Source organism: Trichomonas vaginalis, chromosome VI, assembly GCF_026262505.1.
Source record: "Trichomonas vaginalis G3 chromosome VI, whole genome shotgun sequence".
In the NCBI taxonomy this organism is placed as follows: domain Eukaryota; phylum Parabasalia; order Trichomonadida; family Trichomonadidae; genus Trichomonas; species Trichomonas vaginalis.
Window position 1 is genome coordinate 17,093,107 of NC_067208.1, and position 27,884 is coordinate 17,120,990.

The 27,884-nt window shown below is 33.9% G+C and overlaps 13 protein-coding genes and 5 pseudogenes across 18 annotated transcripts, besides 2 other annotated features; 11 read left to right on the plus strand and 7 right to left on the minus strand.

Annotated features, from left to right (window-relative positions):
- Positions 1-13,418: part of a mobile genetic element that runs on past the window's edge.
- Positions 31-1,104, plus strand: TVAGG3_0880520 (integrase core domain containing protein family; the record flags this gene model as incomplete). The annotated part of the gene is made up of 1 exon (XM_051250404.1): positions 31-1,104. A coding segment is annotated over one exon (1,074 nt), but the record flags the coding sequence as incomplete, so codon positions are not given.
- Positions 3,348-3,911, plus strand: TVAGG3_0880530 (KilA, N-terminal/APSES-type HTH, DNA-binding family; the record flags this gene model as incomplete). The annotated part of the gene is made up of 1 exon (XM_051250405.1): positions 3,348-3,911. A coding segment is annotated over one exon (564 nt), but the record flags the coding sequence as incomplete, so codon positions are not given.
- Positions 4,329-4,802, minus strand: TVAGG3_0880540 (annotated as a pseudogene). The gene has a single exon. A coding segment is annotated over exon 1 (474 nt).
- On the plus strand, positions 4,889-5,901 carry TVAGG3_0880550 (annotated as a pseudogene). The gene has a single exon. A coding segment is annotated over exon 1 (1,013 nt).
- TVAGG3_0880560 (organellar and viral DNA polymerase type B) lies at positions 8,223-8,663 on the plus strand (the record flags this gene model as incomplete). The annotated part of the gene is made up of 1 exon (XM_051250406.1): positions 8,223-8,663. A coding segment is annotated over one exon (441 nt), but the record flags the coding sequence as incomplete, so codon positions are not given.
- Positions 9,626-9,886, minus strand: TVAGG3_0880570 (uncharacterized protein; the record flags this gene model as incomplete). Its single annotated transcript, XM_051250407.1, has 1 exon — positions 9,626-9,886. One exon carries the CDS (start codon positions 9,884-9,886, stop codon positions 9,626-9,628), a length of 261 nt encoding a protein of 86 aa, XP_051085882.1.
- Positions 13,419-14,624: 1,206 nt separating the features above from the next.
- Positions 14,625-27,884: part of a mobile genetic element that runs on past the window's edge.
- TVAGG3_0880590 (protein of unknown function, DUF4107 family) lies at positions 15,196-15,522 on the minus strand (the record flags this gene model as incomplete). Its single annotated transcript, XM_051250408.1, has 1 exon — positions 15,196-15,522. A coding segment is annotated over one exon (327 nt), but the record flags the coding sequence as incomplete, so codon positions are not given.
- TVAGG3_0880600 lies at positions 15,945-16,517 on the minus strand (annotated as a pseudogene). The gene has a single exon. A coding segment is annotated over exon 1 (573 nt).
- TVAGG3_0880610 (uncharacterized protein) lies at positions 17,718-18,119 on the minus strand (the record flags this gene model as incomplete). Its single annotated transcript, XM_051250409.1, has 1 exon — positions 17,718-18,119. One exon carries the CDS (start codon positions 18,117-18,119, stop codon positions 17,718-17,720), a length of 402 nt encoding a protein of 133 aa, XP_051085884.1.
- On the plus strand, positions 18,145-18,676 carry TVAGG3_0880620 (annotated as a pseudogene). Its single transcript has one exon. A coding segment is annotated over exon 1 (532 nt).
- On the minus strand, positions 19,013-19,777 carry TVAGG3_0880630 (uncharacterized protein; the record flags this gene model as incomplete). Its single annotated transcript, XM_051250410.1, has 1 exon — positions 19,013-19,777. The coding sequence occupies one exon, from the start codon at positions 19,775-19,777 to the stop codon at positions 19,013-19,015; it is 765 nt and encodes a 254-aa protein (XP_051085885.1).
- Positions 20,317-20,736, plus strand: TVAGG3_0880640 (organellar and viral DNA polymerase type B; the record flags this gene model as incomplete). Its single annotated transcript, XM_051250411.1, has 1 exon — positions 20,317-20,736. A coding segment is annotated over one exon (420 nt), but the record flags the coding sequence as incomplete, so codon positions are not given.
- On the plus strand, positions 20,741-21,709 carry TVAGG3_0880650 (annotated as a pseudogene). Its single transcript has one exon. A coding segment is annotated over exon 1 (969 nt).
- TVAGG3_0880660 (keratin-associated protein family) lies at positions 21,867-22,853 on the plus strand (the record flags this gene model as incomplete). Its single annotated transcript, XM_051250412.1, has 1 exon — positions 21,867-22,853. The coding sequence occupies one exon, from the start codon at positions 21,867-21,869 to the stop codon at positions 22,851-22,853; it is 987 nt and encodes a 328-aa protein (XP_051085887.1).
- Positions 23,199-23,999, plus strand: TVAGG3_0880670 (integrase core domain containing protein family; the record flags this gene model as incomplete). The annotated part of the gene is made up of 1 exon (XM_051250413.1): positions 23,199-23,999. One exon carries the CDS (start codon positions 23,199-23,201, stop codon positions 23,997-23,999), a length of 801 nt encoding a protein of 266 aa, XP_051085888.1.
- Positions 25,195-25,923, plus strand: TVAGG3_0880680 (organellar and viral DNA polymerase type B; the record flags this gene model as incomplete). Its single annotated transcript, XM_051250414.1, has 1 exon — positions 25,195-25,923. The coding sequence occupies one exon, from the start codon at positions 25,195-25,197 to the stop codon at positions 25,921-25,923; it is 729 nt and encodes a 242-aa protein (XP_051085889.1).
- Positions 26,266-27,093, plus strand: TVAGG3_0880690 (KilA, N-terminal/APSES-type HTH, DNA-binding family; the record flags this gene model as incomplete). The annotated part of the gene is made up of 1 exon (XM_051250415.1): positions 26,266-27,093. The coding sequence occupies one exon, from the start codon at positions 26,266-26,268 to the stop codon at positions 27,091-27,093; it is 828 nt and encodes a 275-aa protein (XP_051085890.1).
- TVAGG3_0880700 (uncharacterized protein) lies at positions 27,385-27,858 on the minus strand (the record flags this gene model as incomplete). The annotated part of the gene is made up of 1 exon (XM_051250416.1): positions 27,385-27,858. One exon carries the CDS (start codon positions 27,856-27,858, stop codon positions 27,385-27,387), a length of 474 nt encoding a protein of 157 aa, XP_051085891.1.

Below are 27,884 nucleotides of genomic sequence, written 5' to 3' on the forward strand. Positions count from 1 at the left end.
GCCTTGAATAAAATCTTTAACTTTACATAAATGAGCTTGAAAGAAGTATTCGAACAACATCCATGGAGGTCATTTAAGAAGTTCAATGAAGCTGCAAAGAGTTGGGGATTTACTAACAGAGCTGAAGTGAAAAGGTTCTTTGACAAAAATGTTGTACATCAAACAAAAATAAACCCTTACGACTACTTTTTACCAATTTACTCCAACACTCCTGACGCATACCAATTTGACACTCTCATTCAAAGCAGAAAAGGAGGACATAAACCATTCCTCATCTTCATAAATGTTAACACTCTCAAAGCTTTTGCGTATATAATGAAAAATAAAGGAACTCGTGAAGTGTTAAGAGTTTTACAAAAGTTTGTAGCAGAACATAACCCAAGTACTTTAACATCAGACCAAGACAGTGCATACCTCAGCAATGAAATCACAGAATTTCTCATTAAGCATAACATAACTCACTACACTACTGAAGACCATAACCATAACATACTCGGCATCATAAACCGCTTCATAAGAACGCTCAGAGATTTAAACCAAGAGCGAGACTTTACCGAAGAAACAATGAAACATTTTCTCGAAGTATATAATTCCTCAACACATTCTACAACAGGACATACACCAAATTCAATGACACAACAACAAGAAGAAAAGTATATACAAAAGAAACGAAGTCAAACACTAAATATCAGAAATTCAACACAATTTACCCTCATTCCTGGTACAAAAGTTCGTGTAGTTCTTGACGACAAACCGTTGGCAAAGAAACATTTAAGGTTAAGTCGAAATTATTATATCGTAGACTCTACGCAAGGTAATGGATATCTTATAAAAGCTGCTGACGACTCCATAGCATTTTACCCTCGACATAAATTAGTCGAAAGTAGTAATGGCAAACTTGCTGAAACCATTGACGAAGCAAAGCGAGGAGTGGTTATTGAAATACTTGGCTATAACATAAACGATGACACTTATAAAGTAAGATATGAAGGAGGCGTTGAAGATGTTATACCATCTAAGAACTTGAGAGAATCTAAACCAACTCATCTGGGACCATTAGAGCGGGAGTACTGGAAAGATAAAAACATGCCAGAAAGAATAAGAAAATTCTTCTAAACTTTTTCATTAGATGTAAATCAGACATGAACGAGAACAGTCATGATATCATTAATGGTACCATTTATTTTAACATTAAGACGCAAAGCGGCGGGGCATAGCCCATGAACAAAAATAATTTTTAGGGTAGATGGGTATATCTAACCTCATTTCTACCCTCATTTCTACCCTCATGAATTTCCATGAATTTCCTTAAGATAGAAAAAATAAAGTTAGTTTTATTTTTATTTATTTTTTTATTTGGTATGTAAGAACAGAAATGTCAGTCGAAGCAAAAACATTCACGAACAAATCTAATGGCGAAACATTCACAAAAGGCACTTATAACGGTATTGAAGTCTTACGTAGAGACATGGATGGTTACATTAATGCAACAAATATGTGTCAGCAGTTTAGGAAAGACTTTAGAAAGTTGTTGGAAAATAAGTCCTGGGAAGAGTATTATAAGGCATTTTTGTGAAGAATATAGCAACCGCCGGAATTCGGACTGTTGCTTTTTATACAAAATTTCATGCAGGAAATTCTTGAGTTTTGATTGAAAGAATACGGTCAAGCCAAAAGTGGCTCGACCTCAAAACAAGCATTTTATGAGCTTACTAAGGGCGTTATAAATGAATTCAAAGGTATTTAAATACATCCTGACCTCGTTCATTTTGTTGCTGAATTCAGCAAAAATAATGTTTAGGGTAGATGGGTAGATCTAACCCGATATCTAACCCGATTTCTACCCTCATGAATTTTCATGAATTTCCTTAAGATAGAAAAAATAAAGTTAGTTTTATTTTTATTTATTTTTTTATTTTGTATAAAAGATATGATTTCAACAATCGGCACAACAACAATTCAAACAACAGCACCAAACTCGTTAGTCATGAATCCAACATCTATGTTAGTAGAGATGAAAAGCTTCATTCCTTCTTAATTTACTTTCGAAACAGAAATACAAAGAATAAAGCAAGAACTTTTAACAAGTAATTTAGATTGTACCGCACAGGATGAAGAAAATGAAGAATATCTTTATGACATGCAGGACATTATTGACCATTTACCCAAATTGCCTGAAATCCAACAACAAAAACTCACTATTCATGAATTCGATGAAATAGAAGTGAAACCAACTGACTCAGTAGAAATAAAGAAGTTCATACGTAAAGTAAACTATGAGTTTCTAGGATATCATTGCAACCATAAAGTTATGGACAAAGATTGCGACATGGTATATAAGAACATTTCAGATATTTATAAATCGGGGAGTTTAAGACATACGACAACTTTGTTTCATTAGTTGCAAAATGTGTATGGCAGATAAGAGATAAAAGATAGAAGAGGTAAAGTATGGCATGAACAGATAAAACCAACTGCTTCAGATTTAAAGAAAACCATTGACGCTTTAGTTATTTTAGCAGGTAAGGTTTCAGAATATAACGCAAAAATGAATCCGCAATGTTCTAAATGTAAAGCAGCAATGAGGAAATATAACTACTCCGTCAAAGAGATAGAACGTATGCGAAACGACTATGCTGACTTAAAGAGGGAGGCAGAAAAACCAGCAGAAAATAAAATGAACATGTTAGAATTTCTGAATAAAAACTATCCCACAGCCGATGATTTCCTTTTATCTGATGTCAAGAAGAAGTATAAAGAAACCTTCGGCATTGTTAAAATTTTTGATATATTAACTGAAGAAATAGAAGCTACAAAAATATTTAAAATTTCACGAATTCATAACGTATACCATGTGAAACGTTTATAAAATAACTGGGGTAGAAATGAGGTTAGATATCGGGTTAGATCTAACCATCTACCCTAAAATATATTTTTATTGAATTCAGCAACAAAATTCTGAGTAAAATAATTTTAGGGCATGTGTCAAACCGTTGAGTTTTCACAAAATTCCAAAAATAACGTTTACCATGTGAAACGTTTATAAAATAACTGGGGTAGAAATGAGGTTAGATATCGGGTTAGATCTAACCATCTACCCTAAAATATATTTTTATTGAATTCAGCACAGAAATAATGAATTTCATTAAGACAGAAAAAATAAAGTTAGTTTTAATTTTTATTTATTTTTTATTTTGTATGTAAAGACAGTAATGTCAACATCAGAGAACACAACAACTGCTATCGTTCATGAAGCCATAAATGAAGAATATGAATACATACAGTATAACAAACAGTTACGTCTCATTCGTTCGGTCAAAGACGATATGTACCAAATGCAAAGTATAATGAATGCTCTTCGTTCTACAAAGCAATCATATCATTGGTTTGAAAACCAACAGACAAAAAAACTTTTAGAAGAATTTCCTCATATGATTGCTTCCCTCGGAAAACCGAGAGAAGAGATTCCGTACGAAAATCGCAAGAATTTGGCTCCTGGTTTGAAAGGTTATTATGTTCATAGACTTTTAGTAAACGCTGTAGCAATGTGGGCTTCACCTCGTTATGCTTGTTATATTTTCATGATGTTAGATGAACTATATAAAGCAGAACGTGGAGAGATGGAAAAGAGACTTCAAGCAAAAGATGAAGTCATTGAATCCAAAGACAAAAGCATACAGAAAAGAATACCGCGTTCAGTACCAAAAGGAAAGGAAAAGAGTTATAAGTATATGATATATACTGAAGAGTTGGAGAAAGAAGAAGACAGAGATATGGTTATGTTGCATTTAGTGAGAAGAAACAACAAGAGCTTTTATGACTTAGCTAAGATATATAAATCTGACAGAAACTGGTTCTATCGTGAAAACTTACCGATTTCAATGACACCGAATGAGCAAATAAAGGAAATTGTCAAAAATACTCTTCCTCAAACACACTATGACATCAAAGGTTGCACAATACTTACATTCAAAGAAGACTTAACATTACTGAAGGAAAAAATAACAGAATATTTCGATAACTTCAAAGAGGAAGAAAAAAAAATCTAAGCTAATTTTTATTTTTTTATAAAATTTTATCTCATATGAAAGAACATGAATTTAGAATATTCGGAACTCATGACAGAAGAAGAGAACGAACAACATGTAAAAGATTATGCAAAATTTCTGAAGACATACAAAGCATTTAAACAATATCTAAATGCTTCTAAAGATTATGCAAAATTTCTGAAGGTATATAAAGCTTATGAAAAAGCGTATGAAAAGTTTATACATTGGGGAATTGTTGTAAAATATCGATATGAAGACTAACCAAAAATATATTTTTGCTTAAATAGCTTCAGGGTCTATTTCTTCAACCATTTCACTTCCTTCGTCAATGTCAATAGAAGCTTCTTCAACCTTTGGTAAGAATTCTGTATATAACATCTTTGTTCGTTATTGTCTTCAGAGATGAAGGATAATATTTCACATTTGTTTCACCTTTCTTATATTCTTTCTGCTGCGATAAATCTAAAACAATACTGAAGAAGTCAATGTTAGAGTTCTTTATAACAGTATATTGAGTATCTTTGACATTCACGAAGAAACTCTTTTGTTTCAAACTACTGCTAACTCTTGTGAAGTATAACGTTTGCGGTCAATGACGATAGCTAATGGTCTGACATACTGACCAAACTTAGATTCTTTCACAAACTTCTTGTTAAAGATAACATTAACATTTGAAGCATTATTGAACTCATTCTTGATGGCAGTAGCGAGAGCATTGTATGAAAAGAACTTGCAATCTTGCATGTGTTTCATTAAAATAAAAATATTAAATTATTTTGAAAAATAACTTAAAAATCTAATCTAATTTTTTCAAAAAATATTTTTATTTCCTACTAAAGATGTATCGGAAGTTGTCTAAGTTAGAACACTCGGAAATAAAACAACTTCTTACAGAAGCTAACATAGATGTTGCAAAGCATTACGCAACAAACAAAAAAGCACTCGCTGACTTCATTAAAGACTACAATGGTGAAATAACTTATGATAGAATTCATGAGTTCATAAAGCCGCAACGCGGCGAGGACGAAGTCCATGCAAGAACTTTTCCTTTAAATGACATTGCTATTGACTTATATCATATAGACGTTCAGTACCACATGAAGTAAGAAGAGAAATGTTTGACATAACAAATGCAAACGTTGGTAAAACACGAAGAGAGACGACACACTGAAACAACAGAGAAGAGAGATGTTTAAAAGTGCTATAGAACAAGTTCGCAAAGCTAACGATGTCATTCGTTCCATTGACGACAAACCAAAAGAAGATGAGAGATGGTTAAAGAAAGATGAAGAGAATAGGAAGAGAAATGTGAAGTCAGGCAATAGACTCATTGACTTTAACATCGAAGCTTTAGATGAACCAAACAGAGACTACTTACACAAACATTTCGGTAAGGTTTTCATGAGACTCTTAGAGAAAATTAAAATAAACTCACAACAGAGATGGATGGTATGTTATAAACTTGGTGGAAAGTATGAATGTTCTACGTTAAACCTCAATAATATTGGAACATTACTACATCAGCTCTTGAAGGAGAACTTTATATCAGAGATAGAAGCAAATGCTGCAGGTATTGTTGAAATGCACTATGACTTCTTCTTGACAAACATAAAGAATCTTACTGAAATAAAGATGTATGATTTAACAGAATATGAAGGCTTAACGATGTCAGATGTAAAGAAAGGCAAACCAAAAAAGAGACTATATAGAGATGAAAGCACACTGACAAATGACCAGAAAGCCATTTTGGAAGCTCTTAAGCAAACAGGAAACCCAGCACTTATAGAAAGCTTTTGGAAAGATAATGGTGAAAAGAAGTTTTATAAGAAGAGAGAAGCGGTCAGTTCTGGAAGTATCTTTGCACATTACCTATAAATCTTGAGCGCTACCAAATCTTCAATGAATTGAACAAAAGAACTGCAGCACTTATGACAGAAGACAATTGTTTCGTTTATGCTTGCATTCAGGCTGGAGTAAATGAAGAAACTATTGACCACATGAGAGAAGTCATTCGTGTTAGAGACTTTCCTCAAAGTAAAGTACAAGAAATTTCTGACGCAACAGGTATAGCATTTAATGTTACCATTGGTTACTTCAATGACTCAAGACATAATGAAATAAAGAGATACATACCAAAAGAATGTAAAACTATTCGAACTATTGACTTACTTCTTGTTGAAGACCACTACATGCTAAATGAAAGATTACCAATGACAACATATTTCGTCAGAAATTACAAAGAAATCTTGAAGGAGTGTGGTGGAATGAACATTGAGAAACAGATGAAGATTTATACAAAGAGAGAGAACAAATATGTAGTTCGTTATGATAGAACAACACCGTTATGGGATGTTATGAAAACATTGTGGGAGTGCAAATATTTCGAACCTATTTCTTATGGAGAACTTTTCACATATACGACTGACTTATATAAACAGAACCTTGCACCATTTAAAGATTTGACATATGCTCCAAAGTATTGTGTACAACTGAAGAAGAAAGCCGAGTCAAAAGAAGTAAATAAAGCTAAATGTAAGTTCATTCCTGAGCACGTTTCTTTGCTGACTTTGAGTGCAGTACCGATGGCTTTCATAAAGCTTTTAACATATGTACGACAGTGAAGATGATTCAGTGAGTGAAAGCATTTGGGGTCAGAACTGTGCAACAGAATTTTTGGAGCGACTTCCTGACAAGAGTTTAATATATTTCCATAACCTCAGTTATGATATAAACTTCATCTTAAGACACATGACAGAAGTGAAAAGAACTCCCATCATTAAAGGTTCACGAACAATGCAAATAACTGGCTTATATAAAGGAAGGGCAATTATTATAAAAGACTCTTACAGTGTTATAAATAAGAAGCTTAAACTATTTCCTGCTATGTTTAACTTACAAACAGGACCGAAAGAAGTATTTCCATACAACTACTACAGCAGTGTTTTGTTAGCAAATGACAACAGAACTGGTGTCATTTCTGAAGCATGTAAGTTTATCCGGATGCGATACATTCATGAAAAACATAGATTCCATCAAAGGTTGCAGAATAGATGAAAACCACTTCGACTTAGAAAAGTATAGCACATTTTATTGCAAACAAGATGTAAGAATTTTAAGAGAAGGTTTTGTTAAGTTCCGCAATGACATATTGAAAGAATTTGATTTAAACGTTTATGACTACGTTAGTATTTGTTCAATTGCTAACAATTATTTGAGAACAGAGTGTACTTCCCGAATGGAAATTTATATGACCTCTCAAATAAACCAAGAGAATTTATTTCACGCCTGTATTCAAGGTGGAAGATGTATGTTGTCAGATAACATGAAACAAAAGAGTAAAGAGAAACTCATTGCTGATTTCGACGCTGTTTCATTATATCCATCAGCTATAGCAAGACTTTATACTTTAGAAATATTCCAAAGGTTATGAAGAAAGAAATGTTAAGCACAGAGTATCTCATGAGACATTTATTCGATGACGACCAAAAGGAACCCATTGGTGAAAAGTTTATGTCTGGCTTCTTTGTTCTCATTAAGATAACAGAGATTGGAATACATAGACACTTTCCTTTAATAGTTTGTGACCCTGAACTAAATCCAGAACTTAACGTTCCCAGAAGTTCAAACACTTGCTGTTTAATGTATGTTGACCATATAACATTACAAGACCTCATAAAATATCAAGGTGTCAAATGTGAAGTGTTGCAAGGATACTATTACGATGGAAACAGAGATATTAGAATAAGAGATGAAGTAAAGAAGTTGTTTGAGTTAAGTTAAAGTATAAGAAAGAAGGAAATCCTTTGCAAGAAAATATAAAGCTCATTCTGAACAGTATTTATGGCAAAACTATTCTATCTCCTATTGAGTCAAAAATAACCATAGTAAATGACAAAGATGCTATAAGATATGCCATCAGAAACTACAACCATATAGTGAAGTTCGAAGGTTTGGATGGTTCAGAAAAAACTATTTTCAAGCTAACGAAAAGCATTTGCAGACACTTTAACTTCTGTCCACTTGGTGTTAACATTCTGTCTATGTCGAAGAGAATAATGTGTGAAGTATTCTGTACTGCTGAAGATATGGGACTTCAAATCTTCTACCAGGACTGTGATAGCATGCATATTTTCAATGAAGACATACCAAAGCTTGCAGCAGAGTTTAAAAGAATACGGTAGAGAACTTATAGGAAAGAACCTTGGTCAATTTCATTCTGACTTCGCAGAAATAACACCTGGAAAACAAAGTTTAGCATACAAGTCAATATTTTGTGGAAAGAAGACCTACATAGACTTACTCACTAACGATTTAAATGAAGTTGCATTCCATGCACGTTGCAAAGGTGTCAAACAAGACGTCCTTGCTTTAACAGCAAATGAAATGTTTCCTGAAGCTATACAATGCTATTACAATGAAGATAAGAACATTCACATACCTGTTGGAACATATGACAAAGACTCTGAGTTCAGTTTAATGAAACTTTACAAAGCACTTTATGACGGCCAAGAGATTGGATTTGACTTATGTAAGTCTGCTACACCTGCATTTGAGGAAAAGTTTAACTTCTCAATAACGACTAAAACAAGCTTTATTCGTAAGTTGAAGTTCTGAGGTCATTTATTTTTGTCAGCAGTGAGACCATTCATGATAAAAATAAGCCGCTAGCGGCAAGGGCGAAGCCCATGTGGTCATTTACAATACTGCGATGGTAGAGTTTAAGAGTTGTGCTTCAATGTAGAGACAGTCCTTATGGTCTGGAGGTAAGAACACTGGGCAGTTATGGTCATGAGTGGAGAACATGTCTATCCAAAACTCACGATTGAAGCCAGTTAATTTATAGTATTTATGGTTAGGAAGTGGTGAAGTTCTTGTATGACCAATGAACTCATTTTCAACTCCCTTACTTAAGTTTGAATATAATATAGCTTGCTTTCTATCCCAAATGCCAGGTGTTATAATCTTTGAAAATTCATTTTTCCTCGGAAGCATTGCATCATAATTGAAAACATTCTTGAAATCATCACTTGGTTCAGAGATTTGAAATCTTATACGTAATGCATTTTCTTTCTCTTTAGCGACTTCATTGAATGGTGAGAATACAACAAACTGACAGTCATGTGTTCCATCTTCATTTTCATTAAATTCATAATGAAAGTCTATAAGTTGTGGCTGACTACCTTCTTCTTTCAGTTGTGCAAGAAACTCACGTAAAGGCTGTAAAGTTTGTACTTCAATGTTGAACTTTTTCTCGAACATCTCATTAAATGAAATCATACATTGTTGCAATGTTGTATCGTCTTTAAAGTATTTGTATATGTGAATGTTTTGGGCGCTTAAAGACTGTTCGTCATTTTCTATCTCGACTTGAAGTATAAAGTCAACCTTTCTGAAAGCACGTGTATATACATAGATGTTATGCCAATGTACTTCTCTTCATTTTATGTTCACAATCCAGTCTGTTGGAAACTTAAACGTTACTCTGTTCCCCTTTATTTTGACGTCAGGGTTTTCACTACTGAACGCAACAGATAAAGGTATTGTCTATACATTTAGTTCGAATAAAAATAAACCATTTACTCTTTCTTTGCTTCAGCTTCTTTAGCTTTTGCTTCAGCTTCTTCTCTAGCTTTCTTCGCCAGCAAACGTGGGTTCTTTTGTCTTCCAGCAGCTAATGCAGCAAGTTGTTTTTCACTAAGTTTTCTCTTTGGTCTCTCTGGCTTTTGTTCTTGTTTTTGTTCCTTCAGTTCGGATAAAATTTGCTCGCGAATTTCTTTCTTCAATGCTTCAACATCTATGACCCCTTGGGTCTTGTCCATATGACTTGTCTGAGTCATTTGACTGCAGATAAAAATAAAATTAAAACTTTAACCGATGTAAAATGAGCTTGTCAAAATCAGAGCGAGAGTCTATTATATTAAATGACGCAAGAGGAATACAACATCCTTTCTATACGTAAGTCAGAGTAAAGATGGTAAAATATACGTAAGAAAAAGAAAGGTTCCATTAGCAAATGCAGAGAGCGACAGTATTAAGGTGCATGGCACCGAGGGCGAAGCCCATATAAAACCTTCTGTTCAAACTGAAAAGTCAATAGAACCAGAAGAAAAAAAAACCAGATGTATTTTCAATAACGAACCAAGAGCTTATTGCAAAGTTCGTGAATTTCATTGAAAACAAACCGAGTCAAAGAATCCTGACCCGCCAGTGAAAGAAGTTGAGACAAAAGAGAATGTACATTTCATTGAAAATGTCAAGAAACAACTTCCACCACGAATGCCAAGAAGAAGAGTGAGAATAATGAAGTAAATAGATATTTTTATCTGAAGTAAATACATGCAGAACGAACAGCTAAACGAATTTACTCCAGCAGAGCATATTCATCAGATTCGCTCATATTTCGATATCATAGACAATACAGTTCAAATTGGTGACACTAATAGAAAATATTCTGACGCAAAGATTCCATCACAACCTGGAACTGTTTAAAGATAATACATGGGTAACATTCAATCTCTCACCTCCTGGTGAAAATATGTTGGACCTTTACAATACATTCATTACGTATAAAATGGAAGGTCAATTTATTGTAGATAAAGAAATTGGTTCAGGTTCCAATAAAACAAACCCACCAGGATTTTGGATTGGTTTCGATGACGCTTTCTATGCAGTTGCTGGATATCAAATCCTTGCAAATGGTCGTATCGTATATTCTCAAGACAACGCAAGAGAAGAAGCATATATAACTTCAAACTCACAAACTACCGAACAAATAAAGAAAGTAGATGTTTTCTCAAAGACTCGACATGAAGATGTATGGAGTCATTCGGGAACATGCAGAACAGGACAAATTGTTAGTGGTCCAATTACAGCAGGAAAATCATTTGATTTTAAGCTTCGTTTAAGAATTCCTGTTAGAAGATTCCTTCCATTAGAAGCTATTCGATTTATTCCAGCTTTTGCAGGAAACATTCAGCTTAAAGTAAAGTTCAGTAGCGACGCCTTACAATGCACATCTATATCTGTAAATGATATCATTGCTTTCAATCCAACTCTTAAAGTTGCATTTGCTTCAGATTCAAATCCACCGACAAATAAATTTGTTCCATGGAATGAACCATTCACTATGATAACGAAGGCAGTAGAAGCTAGTGGAACAGTTACTATTACAACTGTAACCCAGCAACTATTTCGAACAAAGATGGATTTTAATGAATGTTTCATTCATCCAAAGTCATTCTCTTTAGACCCTAACATTTATACAGAACTTGTAGAACATTATACAAACGAGGCTTTATGTTTTCCTGTTAAAGTTATGGATTGGATTCCTATGGACGGTTCATTCTCAAAGAATACAGATAGTTCAAGTGCAACATTTACAGCAGCTTATACGCCTATTAATGTTAAAAGTATTTGGGCACTATTTAGAAAGAAAGACAACTATTATGTTAATTTTGAGAACCCTAAGTTTAAATATCTTCAGCTTTCCATGGGAGCTTATGGAAATATGCCTGCAGAACCTGAAAAATCATATGGACCTGTATTTTATGAAATGGTTTGAACGCTTGCAATACAAACAATGATATGATAGGATTTAATGAAGATGTTATGAGGTCATTGGTGGCTGATGGTAGTGTGGAACATAAATGGGATAGCTATGACAACACACATTTCTTATGTGGTTTTCCAACAGAAGTGGACTTTTGCTTCCAGCAAGGTCAAACATCTACTGCTCCAATAACATACAAATTGTCTGTTAAAGGACCTATTGAACTAGCAACTGAAAATGTACCAAAGCCACTTATTGGATTTATGAGGGATTGTTGCTTTGCCATTCAGGTGCGTGCTAATGGAATCCCAATAATAAGATTAGATGACTATAACTTAGCTACGGACGACAGTGAGGAATAAAGGATGAACGTTTATTTTTAAAGTTTATAAATGAGTTCTTCATCAAGCTCTCGTGAACCTTCACCATCTATGAAACAAACTTTACCAAACGATTATGGAGCACCTATTGAATATTTCTTACGAGCTGCACATGGCAAAGAGCAGTCTCACCAAGGTTAGGTGTTCCACCAGCTCCTGTCAAAAATAGCATTTGTCAAGTCTTTATATAAGATATTCTCCCACTAGTTTGCTAGCTACAGCAGGAGCAGTTATAGATGTTGAAAAGAAATAAAGCAAATGTTGTAAATAATACTGAAGTAGCTGAAGTTAAACAAACTCCAACACCTTCACAAGCAAAACCTTCAATGACTCCTGAACCTATGGAAGTACAAACTCCTGTTCAAAAGTCAACTCCTAAACCGACCCAACATTTAAACCAGAACCTACACAAATAATCGTAAAACTCCTGCGTTTCCTACTGAAAAAATAACGTTATTTTTATTTAATATTAAATTTTTATTTGATTGAAATGACAAATAAAGTCACTGAAGCAATGAAACAAAAGTTTTTGGTAGAATACATTAAATCAGGAACTATTCCAGAAGGTTTTTACATCATCAAATGAAAGATGTAGAGTTCAGTTTAGAAAGATAAAGCAACCATTAGATAGAGAAGGAATTTGAGAAAGATTAAACTTCATGAGGACAACATTGCTGAACTAAGAAGAAGTTAGAAGAGTTGGAGAAAGGAAGAGAGTTTATAAAGCAATGAATTCAAGAGGGTGAAATGAGGTTAGAAATCGGGTTATCTAACCTCTACCCTAAATTTATTTTTGGTGTAAATTCACAAGTTAGTTATCGGGCTAGATCTAACCTTCTACCCTAAATTTATTTTTGTGCTATGTTTCATACGTGTGAGGGTGTGATATCATTTTTTTTATTTATTTTTTATTTTATTTTTATATAAATGACGAAACTATTGAGATAACAAACTACAATGGTCATGAGTTCAAGAATTTGTTCTTCGTTCCTCGTGAAAATACATTCTATCAGATACGAGGAGAAAGGGTAAAGTTAGTTTGAGCGTTTATGACTACAAACATAATGGAAAGTTTATAAAGCATACGATACAAACGGTAAGCGTGTTTCATTAGCTTTGTCAAAACTTTAGTAACATTTATTTTGACAGTGATTTTGACCTATATGAAGAAGAAAGTGAGTCAGAAGATTATGAGCTTATGTGAAGCACAGCAATGGGAGAGTTGCAATACTTTTGTAAGTGAGAACGTTTATTTTTTACATTAGTGAAGTCGTTTGTGAAAACGTTAGTGAGGTGAAGTGGTTGGTGGTTTTGTAAATATTTAAGGTTAAGTTAGTGTTGTCGTTTGTGTTGTAAAATATACGTTAACGGTTTCATAAAGTGTCAAATTCACATAACAGGGGTACGGTGGAACGCAGTGCCTTATTACACTTGATATGTAATCTATCTCCTGTGACGCAAACCATATTCGCCAATTTTTCCTCTCCAAGCATAGATACTTTGCCCGCAGGAAGAAGTTTATTGCGAATATGGACGAGACAATGCTCTATTCCAAACATCGTTATAAAGTTCTTACTGCTGGCCGGAATCGCCAGTTCGCGCTGAAAAGTCTCAGCTTCCACATCTTACAGGGTCGTATCGTGCTGAACCGTTGGGAAAAATTGAATACCCGAAGTTCAGCATACATATAAAAATGAAAGACTTAGAGCTAGGGTTAAGCAGGAAGATAGAGGGTACATATGAGATTATCCTAGTAACTCTCAGGCAAATCTGAGTTTTTGGTCAGATATATAAGATTATTGTGAACGAAAAATTATCTAATATAGGCCTAATTGTCATGTGCGCATATAGACATATGTATATATTATATGTTTCTTGTGTTATTATAAGTTAAATCCATAGTTTGATATGTGAGATAAATTATATCTTAACACAGAAATCGTTTTTTTATATTATCACAGTAGATATGAGGGGTACTATATGAGTTATAATATATATTATTAGGAATAAGTATATAGATCCAAATAATGGGAATGCATAATTTATGGCGAACTCAAAACATTTATTTTTATATTATGAGGTTATAAAATTGTTTTATTCATATATTATATGTGCTCTGTGCTATTGAAATGTGCTTAAAATGATTCTGCACGCGCAATCACAAAGCAAAACTTCGTAGCGAGCAACAGTTTGTGCAAGGACAGGGAATTTATATTTTTATCCTTACATAAACTTATAATGTGGTTAAAATGTTCGGTTTGCTCTCACTTTTGTTCCGCAATGTGACATCGTGAACAAAGTTTCCGATCTGAGTGCATATATGCAGTAGGGATGCGACGGTTTTACGCCATGACCGTTTAAAAATAGAATAATACGCCATTTTTGGGGCCGAATGGCGGGTACGAAGTACCCGCCATTCGGCCGAATAACAAAACAATACAAAATTATCGCCGTCCTTTTTTTTCTTTCTTTCTCTTTTTTTCCTCTCTCTCTCTCTTTCTTTTCTCTTTCCTCTTTTTACTCCTCTTTCTCTTTTCATCATTAAACGTAGAAAGATATATTAATATTATTTTAAAATTAAAAAAAAATAAATAAAGTATAATAAGTAATTATTTAGTTAGTTAGTATACATAACAAGGGTACGACGGCACTGCGTTCCACCGTACCCCTGTTATGTGAATTTGACACTTTATGAAACCGTTAACGTATATTTTACAACACAAACGACAACACTAACTTAACCTTAAATATTTACAAAACCACCAACCACTTCACCTCACTAACGTTTTCACAAACGACTTCACTAATGTAAAAAATAAACGTTCTCACTTACAAAAGTATTGCAACTCCTCCCATTGCTGTGCTTCACATAACAGCTCATAATCTTCTGACTCACTTTCTTCTTCATATAGGTCAAAATCACTGTCAAAATAAATGTTACTAAGTTTTGACAAAGCTAATGAAACACGCTTACCGTTTGTATCGTATGCTTGTATAAACTTTCCATTATGTTTGTAGTCATAAACGCTCAAACTAACTTTACCCTTTCTCCCTCGTATCTGATAGAATGTATTTTCACGAGGAACGAAGAACAAATTCTTGAACTCATGACCGTTGTAGTTTGTTATCTCAATAGTTTTCGTCATTACATCCAAATAAAAATTTTCAGTAAAAATAAAACTAACGTTAAAAATTTCTCATAACATAAACGTTCTCATTACTTTATAACTCTCTTCCTTGGTTTCTTTTTAGTTGCTTTCTTCACGTCTGTCTCCAACTTGACTGTCTTTCTTCTTCGGCCGTAATGATACCAGTTACTTCCACCAGTCAATGGGTCAAATGGTCTTTCGTAAGGGTTTCCATACATTCCATAGGGACCATACGGAAGAACTACTGGTGGAGAAGAAACATTTTCTTTAGTTCCATCGAATCTATTTAAATGCATTGTTTCACCTTTCATCTGGTCATTAAAGTCTTTTGCGTGTTTTGCAAACTCATCGTCCTTTCCTAAAGCATTTTCTGACTCAGTCGCAACAAATTGGATGCTTTATTTATGAGCCCTATTTTATTTAATCTTAACTTCTTTGCAACCCAGCCTCCAATCTTCCCTTTATTTGCATCTAATGTCTTCGAAACCCTTCCTCCACTCATTTTATTTACTGCGTCATAAGCTCCAAGTGCTTTTGCTCCAAATGCTAATGCTTTTGTTCCCATTGCGCCTAAAGCTGCCCAAGCTACCATTTACACCATATTAAAATCATCTCTCTTCAATATTATCTCATAAAAGTTCTCGTTACTGGAGAAAGTCAATGAAACATAAGCGTTCTCACGGGCTTCGCCCTCACCGCTTTGCGGTCTATCTAACTTCTTTCTTATATCATCTATACGCTTCAAAATGTCTGAACAATTGCTAACATCTTCTACAACAGTTATTTCATCATGAATGACCTTCAAGAACAAGCTCATTTAATATGCAATTAAAATCATTTCAATAATGAGTCCATCCTTTCCGTCTTTGGTAGCACAACATCTTTCATTGAAGAAGGTTCGACAAGTCTTATGTTAAACTTACTGACAAAGTTTGTTATACTATAATGCTTCGGTGGCGAATACATATAGTTTGAAAGACATAATATAGATTCTTCAGCAAATTCACTTATACTGGATTTTATAACAATGTTTTCACGAGACCAAATACCACCAATTGACAATCTTGTAAGCAATCCTGCTGAACCTTCTACTGTAAACGTCGATGGTAACATTCCACGAAGGTCATCTATTGACATCGTTGAGTCACTGTATTTAAATATTTTCTTAAAGCAATCGTCATTATCTAACCATAATAGCTTTGAAGTTTTCATTCGAATATACATCTGCTTCATTAAATGTAAAACCTGACTTCTTTGCAGAGATGACTTTAAAATCTATTGAGTTTGTTTCAAAATTATATGCTATGGTAACTTCTGAAGGTAATGGATGTCCTTCCGCAGTCAGTTGTTCTCTCACTACCGTTTGAAGCTTTGTGTTAAAAACTTTCATGTCATCTCCTGTGTCTAGGTTCACATACACAGCAACAGGAAAACTATCTTGCTTCTTTGTTTCATCATTATATCTCAAAACATTAAAGTTCTTCAATAATATTGTTCTTCCTGCTGGAATACTTCTAACTTGTCTTATTTCAATAGCTTTCTCACCTCCTACATACTCTACCCAGTGTCTTGGATATTCATAAGTATACTGACTTTCTTGAATTTTGGTAGGTTTCATCATAACGTGTTCATAGTATATCTTTATACTCTTGTCAGTTAGACTCGGTGCTATGTTCTGAATATTTCTGACTTGCATTTTTAATAGATAAAATGAAGCATTTAATACAAGTAGATGAAGACATGAATGAAACTACAGACAAACTTAACTCTTCTCTCATTCTTCCTTTCAGTAAGGACTATGAGTTCTGTTCAAATGGTGTTTATTTCTATTGTGGAAAGATGGGTTCAGGTAAGACATTTAACCTCATTCGTCATATACTCATAACAGAACGTTTAGGAAATGACTCATATTATGACCAAATCATTATATCAGCAACTTCAGACTCTATGGACTCAACAGCGAAAACATTTATGTCAAAAGTTCAAGCCTCTGTCGTTAAAGTTCCAGACAGTGAACTCATTGAATTTCTTCAACGTTACATTCGACGTAAGAGGAAATATTATGCCATCGTTGAATTTATACAGTCAGGAATGCAAAAGACTTCTGAGGAGATGGAAAGAATTATTGACAAACACCACTTACGTCAATACTCAGGAGTTTACGATATGAAACGACTTACAAACTACATTCTGTCAAAACTTTCAAAAACCCCTTCAAAAAGTATCCTTCAAACACTCTGCTCGTTTGCGACGACTTCGCCGGAAAAGGTTTAGTGTCAAAGCCTGACTCACCATTAGCTAACATCATTACTAAAGTCAGACATTACCATTTAACTGTAGCAATACTTATGCAAACATGGAGGTTTTTAGCTTTAAACATAAAACGTCTCATAACTGACTTCGTTATCTTTCAAGGTTTCTCACGCTATGATATTGAACTCATTTGGAAACAGTCAGGTATAACATTACCTTTTGAAGAAATTTGGGAAGCATATAAGTCTCTCATCTCTCCTCGTTCATACCTTGAGATTCATATCATGACTAATACCATTAAAGTCAAAAATATTCCATGGGAACGACCAACATTGTTTTAAAGTTTAACCTTCAATTGACTGATGGTAAACAAATTCCATGCATCTCTGTCGCCATTTCTGTTAATATTTTTGCTGTCATTCATATCATCCACTTCCCCATCCGTTAGCTTTTGAGGATATGCGTTAGAATAGCTGTTCTTAAATGAAGGCTTTTCACCTTTGAGAGCATAAACTCTATAACTTTCTGCATACTTTATGTTTGAACCTCCTGAGCCATCATTGACATAAATTTTTATAGGCTTCCACCCTTTGTTCATGTTCCTGCTTCTTCCCTTAGCTCTTTTGTTCAGTAGTTCTACATCTTTATACACAGCACCTGTCTCAGTGAATTCAACAATATTTTCATTCGTTAGCTTTACATTCAAACCCTTGTCGAGTATATTGTTCATTTCATACATATAAAAGGTTTTTATTCTATATGAAATGAGAAGCAAATCCATCTTAGCTGGTGCCGTTAATGTTCCAATTGAACCAACATCAAATGTTGACTCACGAACGACAAACAATATTGTCATAAAGAACTATAGTTCGGAGTGTTTGAAAGAAAAAGAACCAGATCTTAAGTCGGTGAATTTAAACTCAGCTTCAAACGCTAACGCTACATCAGATGTTAAGTTAGAGTATCCACCACTGGACCAAATTCTTTCAAGAGAAGCCAACGACAATCCTTACACAAATTTCAAACAAATCCTTCAGATAACGTAGACCATTACCTTCTTCAGTTATATCAAACTATCTTACTCAAAGACGATAAGAAGCTTTTGACAAATCTTATAAGCAAGAACCAAATAATTCTAACAAAGGAGGACCTTGAAAATGTTATATCACGAATAACAGGAAAGCAATGTGTCATTGACTATCTCGACCCTGAAATCGAATGCTGTGGTCAAACTCCACTATTCATGAAAATAGGTAATATTAGAATAATCGAAACACCAGGAACTACAGGAGTTGAGTTTAAGTATAAATATTCGAATGAATATACAAAACTTTCAACAGAATATAAACTTTGTTTGAAATATGTTTTAGTAAATTAAAGCAGTCAGGACCTTCGGTCTTGGCGCTTTGCGCCGTTAGTCAAAAAAATTTCAAGTTAGCAATTTGTAATATCTATCCAAAACTTCTTCAACACTATCGAACTCATCTTCATAATGCAAACCTAATCTTATTGACTTGGTGCAGTTTTCACTAACACAATATTTTTCTGTTCTCTTGACTGACATAACTAACTCATTTGTTTCATCAAACAGCAACAACCAAAGTTCATGACCTAATACATAACATTCATACTTTATATTTTTAGCTCTGAGTTCTCTTGTAAGCTGTTGCATTTAATATTATCTAAAAAGTCAACTTCAACAGTCATTCGCACTGGTGCCTTCAGTTCTACAGGCTCGCCTCGAAAGTCAACTAGTCTGAATTGCATGTCTTTCAAATTATGAGGACTAATGCGAATCCATTTACCTAAATGAGTTGCTATGACAGGAACGTTTGGAATGAACATTGAATTTACTTCATAACAGAAAGATTTATACTCTACTGAACCTTTACTATTAACTCCTGAAATGCCTGTGACATTAGCTATTTTTGACTCAATGTATAAACAATTGCCATAACATACGTATGGAACAGATTTCATCTCAATCGTTTTGTCAACACTTTTCAAAGGAAATGTCATATGGTATGCTCCTAAAAGAAGTTGAACTCTATGACTCATTCGTGTTATCTTGAACTCTTTCTTGCTACTGAACTTCAATGTTCCCTCAGAAGAGAGTTCGACATCTATGTTGTCAATAGTTTCTTCATTTATGAGAGTATCTATGACTCCAGCAATTTTATCTATTCTATACTCTGCTCTGTTAGGAAATGTTATAAAACTTCTTTTGTCATCTATTTCAATCTCTATGAAATCTGTTTCATCTGTTATGACAAAAGTTGCGATAGTATTGAAGTCAACAACTCTGAAAGCAAGTGCTTCATTCTGAAGACCTAAGTTTGTTTGAAGCTTTACTGTTCCATATTCGTTTGGGTCTGTACTTTGCAAATAGAACAACATTTTATTCTCATTAAAATATGACTATTGCTGCATATGCGTATGAAACAAATGAAGCAAGAAGAGCACATGAACTAGTAAACGAAAACTCAACTTTAACCATTGAAGGCAATGATTTAGTCATTGACGATGGAAAAACTAAAAAAGTCATTGATTTCGATACTTTTAACACTTATGACCCATTCATTACAATAAGTAAAGTTCCCATCATAAATGATGGAACGGTGCAATATATAAATTCTACAGTAGATGCCTCATTAGTGAAAGTATTAAATGTTCTCATTGAATTGTTAAAGAGCTTTCGATTTGACGACAACATTAAATGCCTAAAGAATTTAGTCATGAATGAGAAACAAATTCTCGGCGTTGCTGGTAGCAGTAATGATGTACACCTTATGACATTAGAATATTATAACGAACATAAAGATGAACTGAAAGGAGAGAAGGGTGACACTGGACCTCAAGGACCACAAGGAATACAAGGAATTCAAGGAATTCAAGGACCTCAAGGCGAAAACGGTTTGGATGGAAAGGATGGAAAGGATGGAAAAACTGCTAAATCATGGATATGGGACCTTATAAATACTGGTTTAACAGCTGCTTCATATGGAGTTATTCAATACCAAATCGGAAAGATATGGGCGGTACTTGGTGAAGAAGCTTTAGATGACGTTAAAAATGCTTTGAACTTCATTTCAAATGGTTCGGATACTATTAAAACTTTATCTGGTTGGATGCAAGAAACAAGGAGTCAAATAGATACTGTAAGACGTATAGCAAACAATGCACGTACTGGATTGGATACTTTACGAGAAGCACAAAATACACTAAAGGAAGCAAATGATATTCTTGGCTCAGTATCAGACATGCATGAAGATTGGCTTAAAGGCATTGACAAATCTTTAAAAAATCACAGTCAGTCTATTGCTGACTACAAGAAAAGTATAGATTTTTTTCCATAGTGCTATGGACGTACATGATGGAAGCATAAGGAACTTACTTAATGCTAACAATAACTTACCAGGAACTATTAAAGCATTTATAAAGTCCTTTGTAAAGCCTGGTGCTCTAACATTTAGGTCTTTGAGAGCAAGAGCATTGAAGTCAAGAGATGCAGAAACTCCACCAAAACCAACAGCTAATGAAATATTGTTCGAATATTTTCCAAGGTACTCTGTTCTCATTGCATACATTCAAGAAATACTTAAGAAAGCAGACTTGACTTTAGGAGATGATGAAAGTTCTGTATATCTTTCGTTCCAGTTTCAAATAGCAGAACTTTTGAGACAGATATGCTTAATGTATGACAACATCTCTGATTTCACAAGATATGATGACGACCATGACCCCGAACACGGTGAAGAAGAAGTTTTACAAACATCCATTAAGACAGGAAAGGTTTTAACACAAAGTCTCATTATTGACACCAAAGATGGCGAAGTGGACGTTCTTCAAGAGCTGAAGAAAAATACTTCTTCGGGAGGTGGTGGTAGGCATGAACTTGAAATAAATGAGATAGAAGAGAAATTAGCCGAAAAAGCAGATAAAAACCATGTTCATTATATAAGTTCAGACGAACAGATTATAACGGACTACCATGGATATTTAACACAGGATGAAGAAGTGAAGACGAAAGATGTTAATGAAAGAAGATATAAATTCATTTGTGCTAAAGGTTATGACATACACTGTACTGTACAGTATGACACAGGTAAAGCACCAGAAACATTTTGGTTATAACAATGAAATTTATGCTTCATACTTCTTTGTTAACGGTGTATTAGTTGAACCAAGATTTACATTGAGAGTTAAGGCAAAAATAACTTTTGAAGATACTATTAAAAGTAAAGCAGAGAAAGAAGAACTTGACGCAACGAACAAAGTTTTGAAATCTCATAAACACAATATCTCCGATATAAATGAACTTCAGGCTACGTTAGATAAAAAAGCAGATAAAGAACATACACATAAATCCTTCACTACTGTGAGAGCAGACGATATAATATTGAACTATACCCTTGGTTCAAGTGCACCTTTAGAGAATCCAAGTACAAGCGTAAAAGATACACTAAACTCCTTAAATAACAAATGTATGAATATCGAAGGTCATGTCAGAAACTTTGAAACACATGAACTACCAGCAATGTTAGATAAAAAAGCAGATAAAGAACATACACATAACTCCTTCTCAACTGTTGCTATAGAAAGTATTGAAGGAACGGTTGGCAGAACTGGTGGGGATGCATTATATTATAAACCTCCTAACTTTCCACAAGGTTTAACATCGAATGAAAACATAACAACGAAGAAAGAAATTAGCTGTAAAAATGTTTATGTCATGGATGATGAAAATAATGTTAAATTCACTGCTCAAGATTTATATGATAAGAAAGCCGACAAGAACCATACACATAAGTCCTTCACTACTGTTAGAGCAGACGACATAATATTGAACTATACCCTTGGTTCAAGTGCACCTTTAGAGAATCCAAGTACAAGCGTAAAAGATACACTAAACAATTTAGATAACAGTTGCAGGAATATCGAAGATCATGCCAGAAACTTTGAAGCATATGAACTACCAACAATGTTAGATAAGAAAGCAGACAAAACAGAGCTTCAAACATTAAAGACTGAAATACTTCAAACATTATATCCTATAGGCTCTATTTATACGTCAATGAACTCAACAAATCCAGCAAGTGTTTTAGGTTTTGGTACATGGCAGCAGATTGTAGACAAATTCTTATACTGTGCTAACTCTTCAAAGCAAACAGGAGGTTCGAAGAAAATTACTGAAGCAAACCTTCCACCGCACACTCATACAGGAACTACAAACACAACAGGTAGTCATTCACATTCAATAACAAAAAGAGGTTATACAAATCTTGCAGCAGGTTCGGATAGACAGGGAATGCATAGATATGATATTTCAAGTGACCCAGTAGATTCAAGCGCAGGTATTTTCTGTGGAACCGCAGGAAATCATGTCCATACTTTCACAACAAATCCAACAGGCTCGGGTGCAGATTACATGCCACCATTTGTGACTGTATTTGCATGGTACCGCGTTCAATGAACGCGCTTGAGCCTGCTTTGCGGGCTTACCGTCTTGAATAAAATCTTTAACTTTACATAAATGAGCTTGAAAGAAGTATTCGAACAACATCCATGGAGGTCATTTAAGAAATTCAATGAAGCTGCAAAGAGTTGGGGATTTACTAACAGAGCTGAATTGAAAAGGTTCTTTGACAAAAATGTTGTACATCAAACAAAAATAAACCCTTACGACTACTTTTTACCAATTTACTACAACACTCCTGACGCATACCAATTTGACACTCTCGTTCAGAGTAAGAAAGGAGGACATAAACCATTCCTCATCTTCATTAATGTTAACACTCGTAAAGCATATGCATATCCAATGAAAAATAAAGGAACTTGTGAAGTGTTAAGAGTTTTACAAAAGTTTGTAGCAGAACATAGCCCAAGTACTTTAACATCAGACCAAGACAGTGCATATCTCAGCAATGAAATCACAGATTTTCTCATTAAGCATAACATAACTCACTACACTACTGAAGACCATAACCATAACATACTCGGCATCATAAACCGCTTCATAAGAACGCTCAGAGATTTAAATCAAGAGCGAGACTTTACCGAAGAAACAATGAAACATTTTCTCGAAGTATATAATTCCTCAACACATTCTACAACAGGACATACACCAAATTCAATGACACAACAACAAGAAGAAAAGTATATACAAAAGAAACGAAGTCAAACACTAAATATCAGAAATTCAACACAATTTACCCTCATTCCTGGTACAAAAGTTCGTGTAGTTCTTGACGACAAACCGTTGACAAAGAAACGTTTAAGGTTAAGTAGAAACTATTATATCGTAGACTCTACGCAAGGTAATGGATATCTTATAAAAGCTGCTGACGACTCTATTGCGTTTTATCCTCGACATAAATTAGTTGAAAGTAGTAATGGCAAACTTGCTGAAACCATTGACGAAGCAAAGCGAGGAGTGGTTATTGAAATACTTGGCTATAACATAAACGATGACACTTATAAAGTAAGATATGAAGGAGGTGTTGAAGATGTTATACCATCTAAGAACTTGAGAGAGTCAAAGCCAACACATCTGGGACCATTAGAGCGGGAGTACTGGAAAGATAAAAACATGCCAGAAAGAATAAGAAAATTCTTCTAAACTTTTTCATTAGATGTAAATCAGACATGAACGAGAACAGTCATGATATCATTAATGGTACCATTTATTTTAACATTAAGACGCAAAGCGGCGGGGCATAGCCCATGAACAAAAATAATTTTTAGGGTAGATGGGTATATCTAACCTCATTTCTACCCTCATTTCTACCCTCATGAATTTCCATGAATTTCCTTAAGATAGAAAAAATAAAGTTAGTTTTATTTTTATTTATTTTTTTATTTGGTATGTAAGAACAGAAATGTCAGTCGAAGCAAAAACATTCACGAACAAATCTAATGGCGAAACATTCACAAAAGGCACTTATAACGGTATTGAAGTCTTACGTAGAGACATGGATGGTTACATTAATGCAACAAATATGTGTCAGCAGTTTAGGAAAGACTTTAGAAAGTTGTTGGAAAATAAGTCCTGGGAAGAGTATTATAAGGCATTTTGTGAAGAATATAGCAACCGCCGGAATTCGGACTGTTGCTTTTTATACAAAATTCATGCAGGAAATTCTTGAGTTTTGATTGAAAGAATACGGTCAAGCCAAAAGTGGCTCGACCTCAAAACAAGCATTTTATGAGCTTACTAAGGGCGTTATAAATGAATTCAAAGGTATTTAAATACATCCTGACCTCGTTCATTTTGTTGCTGAATTCAGCAAAAATAATGTTTAGGGTAGATGGGTAGATCTAACCCGATATCTAACCTCATTTCTACCCTCAACCGCTAAGCGGCGAGACCCAAAGGTCTTGAATTTTCATGAATTTTATATATTAATGTTTTCGTTAAGCCACTTTGTGCCGTCAGTCAGTCAGTCAATGAAATTTACACCAAAAATAATGTTTAGGGTAGATGGGTAGATCTAACCCGATATCTAACCCGATTTCTACCCTCATGAATTTTCATGAATTTCCTTAAGATAGAAAAAATAAAGTTAGTTTTATTTTTATTTATTTTTTTATTTTGTATAAAAGATATGATTTCAACAATCGGCACAACAACAATTCAAACAACAGCACCAAACTCGTTAGTCATGAATCCAACATCTATGTTAGTAGAGATGAAAAGCTTCATTCCTTCTTAATTTACTTTCGAAACAGAAATACAAAGAATAAAGCAAGAACTTTTAACAAGTAATTTAGATTGTACCGCACAGGATGAAGAAAATGAAGAATATCTTTATGACATGCAGGACATTATTGACCATTTACCCAAATTGCCTGAAATCCAACAACAAAAACTCACTATTCATGAATTCGATGAAATAGAAGTGAAACCAACTGACTCAGTAGAAATAAAGAAGTTCATACGTAAAGTAAACTATGAGTTTCTAGGATATCATTGCAACCATAAAGTTATGGACAAAGATTGCGACATGGTATATAAGAACATTTCAGATATTTATAAATCGGGGGAGTTTAAGACATACGACAACTTTGTTTCATTAGTTGCAAAATGTGTATGGCAGATAAGAGATAAAGATAGAAGAGGTAAAGTATGGCATGAACAGATAAAACCAACTGCTTCAGATTTAAAGAAAACCATTGACGCTTTAGTTATTTTAGCAGGTAAGGTTTCAGAATATAACGCAAAAATGAATCCGCAATGTTCTAAATGTAAAGCAGCAATGAGGAAATATAACTACTCCGTCAAAGAGATAGAACGTATGCGAAACGACTATGCTGACTTAAAGAGGGAGGCAGAAAAACCAGCAGAAAATAAAATGAACATGTTAGAATTTCTGAATAAAAACTATCCCACAGCCGATGATTTCCTTTTATCTGATGTCAAGAAGAAGTATAAAGAAACCTTCGGCATTGTTAAAATTTTTGATATATTAACTGAAGAAATAGAAGCTACAAAAATATTTAAAATTTCACGAATTCATAACGTATACCATGTGAAACGTTTATAAAATAACTGGGGTAGAAATGAGGTTAGATATCGGGTTAGATCTAACCATCTACCCTAAAATATATTTTTATTGAATTCAGCAACAAAATTCTGAGTAAAATAATTTTAGGGCATGTGTCAAACCGTTGAGTTTTCACAAAATTCCAAAAATAACGTTTACCATGTGAAACGTTTATAAAATAACTGGGGTAGAAATGAGGTTAGATATCGGTTAGATCTAACCATCTACCCTAAAATATATTTTTATTGAATTCAGCACAGAAATAATGAATTTCATTAAGACAGAAAAAATAAAGTTAGTTTTAATTTTTATTTATTTTTTATTTTGTATGTAAAGACAGTAATGTCAACATCAGAGAACACAACAACTGCTATCGTTCATGAAGCCATAAATGAAGAATATGAATACATACAGTATAACAAACAGTTACGTCTCATTCGTTCGGTCAAAGACGATATGTACCAAATGCAAAGTATAATGAATGCTCTTCGTTCTACAAAGCAATCATATCATTGGTTTGAAAACCAACAGACAAAAAAACTTTTAGAAGAATTTCCTCATATGATTGCTTCCCTCGGAAAACCGAGAGAAGAGATTCCGTACGAAAATCGCAAGAATTTGGCTCCTGGTTTGAAAGGTTATTATGTTCATAGACTTTTAGTAAACGCTGTAGCAATGTGGGCTTCACCTCGTTATGCTTGTTATATTTTCATGATGTTAGATGAACTATATAAAGCAGAACGTGGAGAGATGGAAAAGAGACTTCAAGCAAAAGATGAAGTCATTGAATCCAAAGACAAAAGCATACAGAAAAGAATACCGCGTTCAGTACCAAAAGGAAAGGAAAAGAGTTATAAGTATATGATATATACTGAAGAGTTGGAGAAAGAAGAAGACAGAGATATGGTTATGTTGCATTTAGTGAGAAGAAACAACAAGAGCTTTTATGACTTAGCTAAGATATATAAATCTGACAGAAACTGGTTCTATCGTGAAAACTTACCGATTTCAATGACACCGAATGAGCAAATAAAGGAAATTGTCAAAAATACTCTTCCTCAAACACACTATGACATCAAAGGTTGCACAATACTTACATTCAAAGAAGACTTAACATTACTGAAGGAAAAAATAACAGAATATTTCGATAACTTCAAAGAGGAAGAATAAAAAAAATCTAAGCTAATTTTATTTTTTTTTATAAAATTTTATCTCATATGAAAGAACATGAATTTAGAATATTCGGAACTCATGACAGAAGAAGAGAACGAACAACATGTAAAAGATTATGCAAAATTTCTGAAGACATACAAAGCATTTAAACAATATCTAAATGCTTCTAAAGATTATGCAAAATTTCTGAAGGTATATAAAGCTTATGAAAAAGCGTATGAAAAGTTTATACATTGGGGAATTGTTGTAAAATATCGATATGAAGACTAACCAAAAATATATTTTTGCTTAAATAGCTTCAGGGTCTATTTCTTCAACCATTTCACTTCCTTCGTCAATGTCAATAGAAGCTTCTTCAACCTTTGGTAAGAATTTCTGTATAACATCTTTGTTCGTTATTGTCTTCAGAGATGAAGGATAATATTTCACATTTGTTTCACCTTTCTTATATTCTTTCTGCTGCGATAAATCTAAAACAATACTGAAGAAGTCAATGTTAGAGTTCTTTATAACAGTATATTGAGTATCTTTGACATTCACGAAGAAACTCTTTTGTTTCAAAACTACTGCTAACTCTTGTGAAGTATAACGTTTGCGGTCAATGACGATAGCTAATGGTCTGACATACTGACCAAACTTAGATTCTTTCACAAACTTCTTGTTAAAGATAACATTAACATTTGAAGCATTATTGAACTCATTCTTGATGGCAGTAGCGAGAGCATTGTATGAAAAGAACTTGCAATCTTGCATGTGTTTCATTAAAATAAAAATATTAAATTATTTTG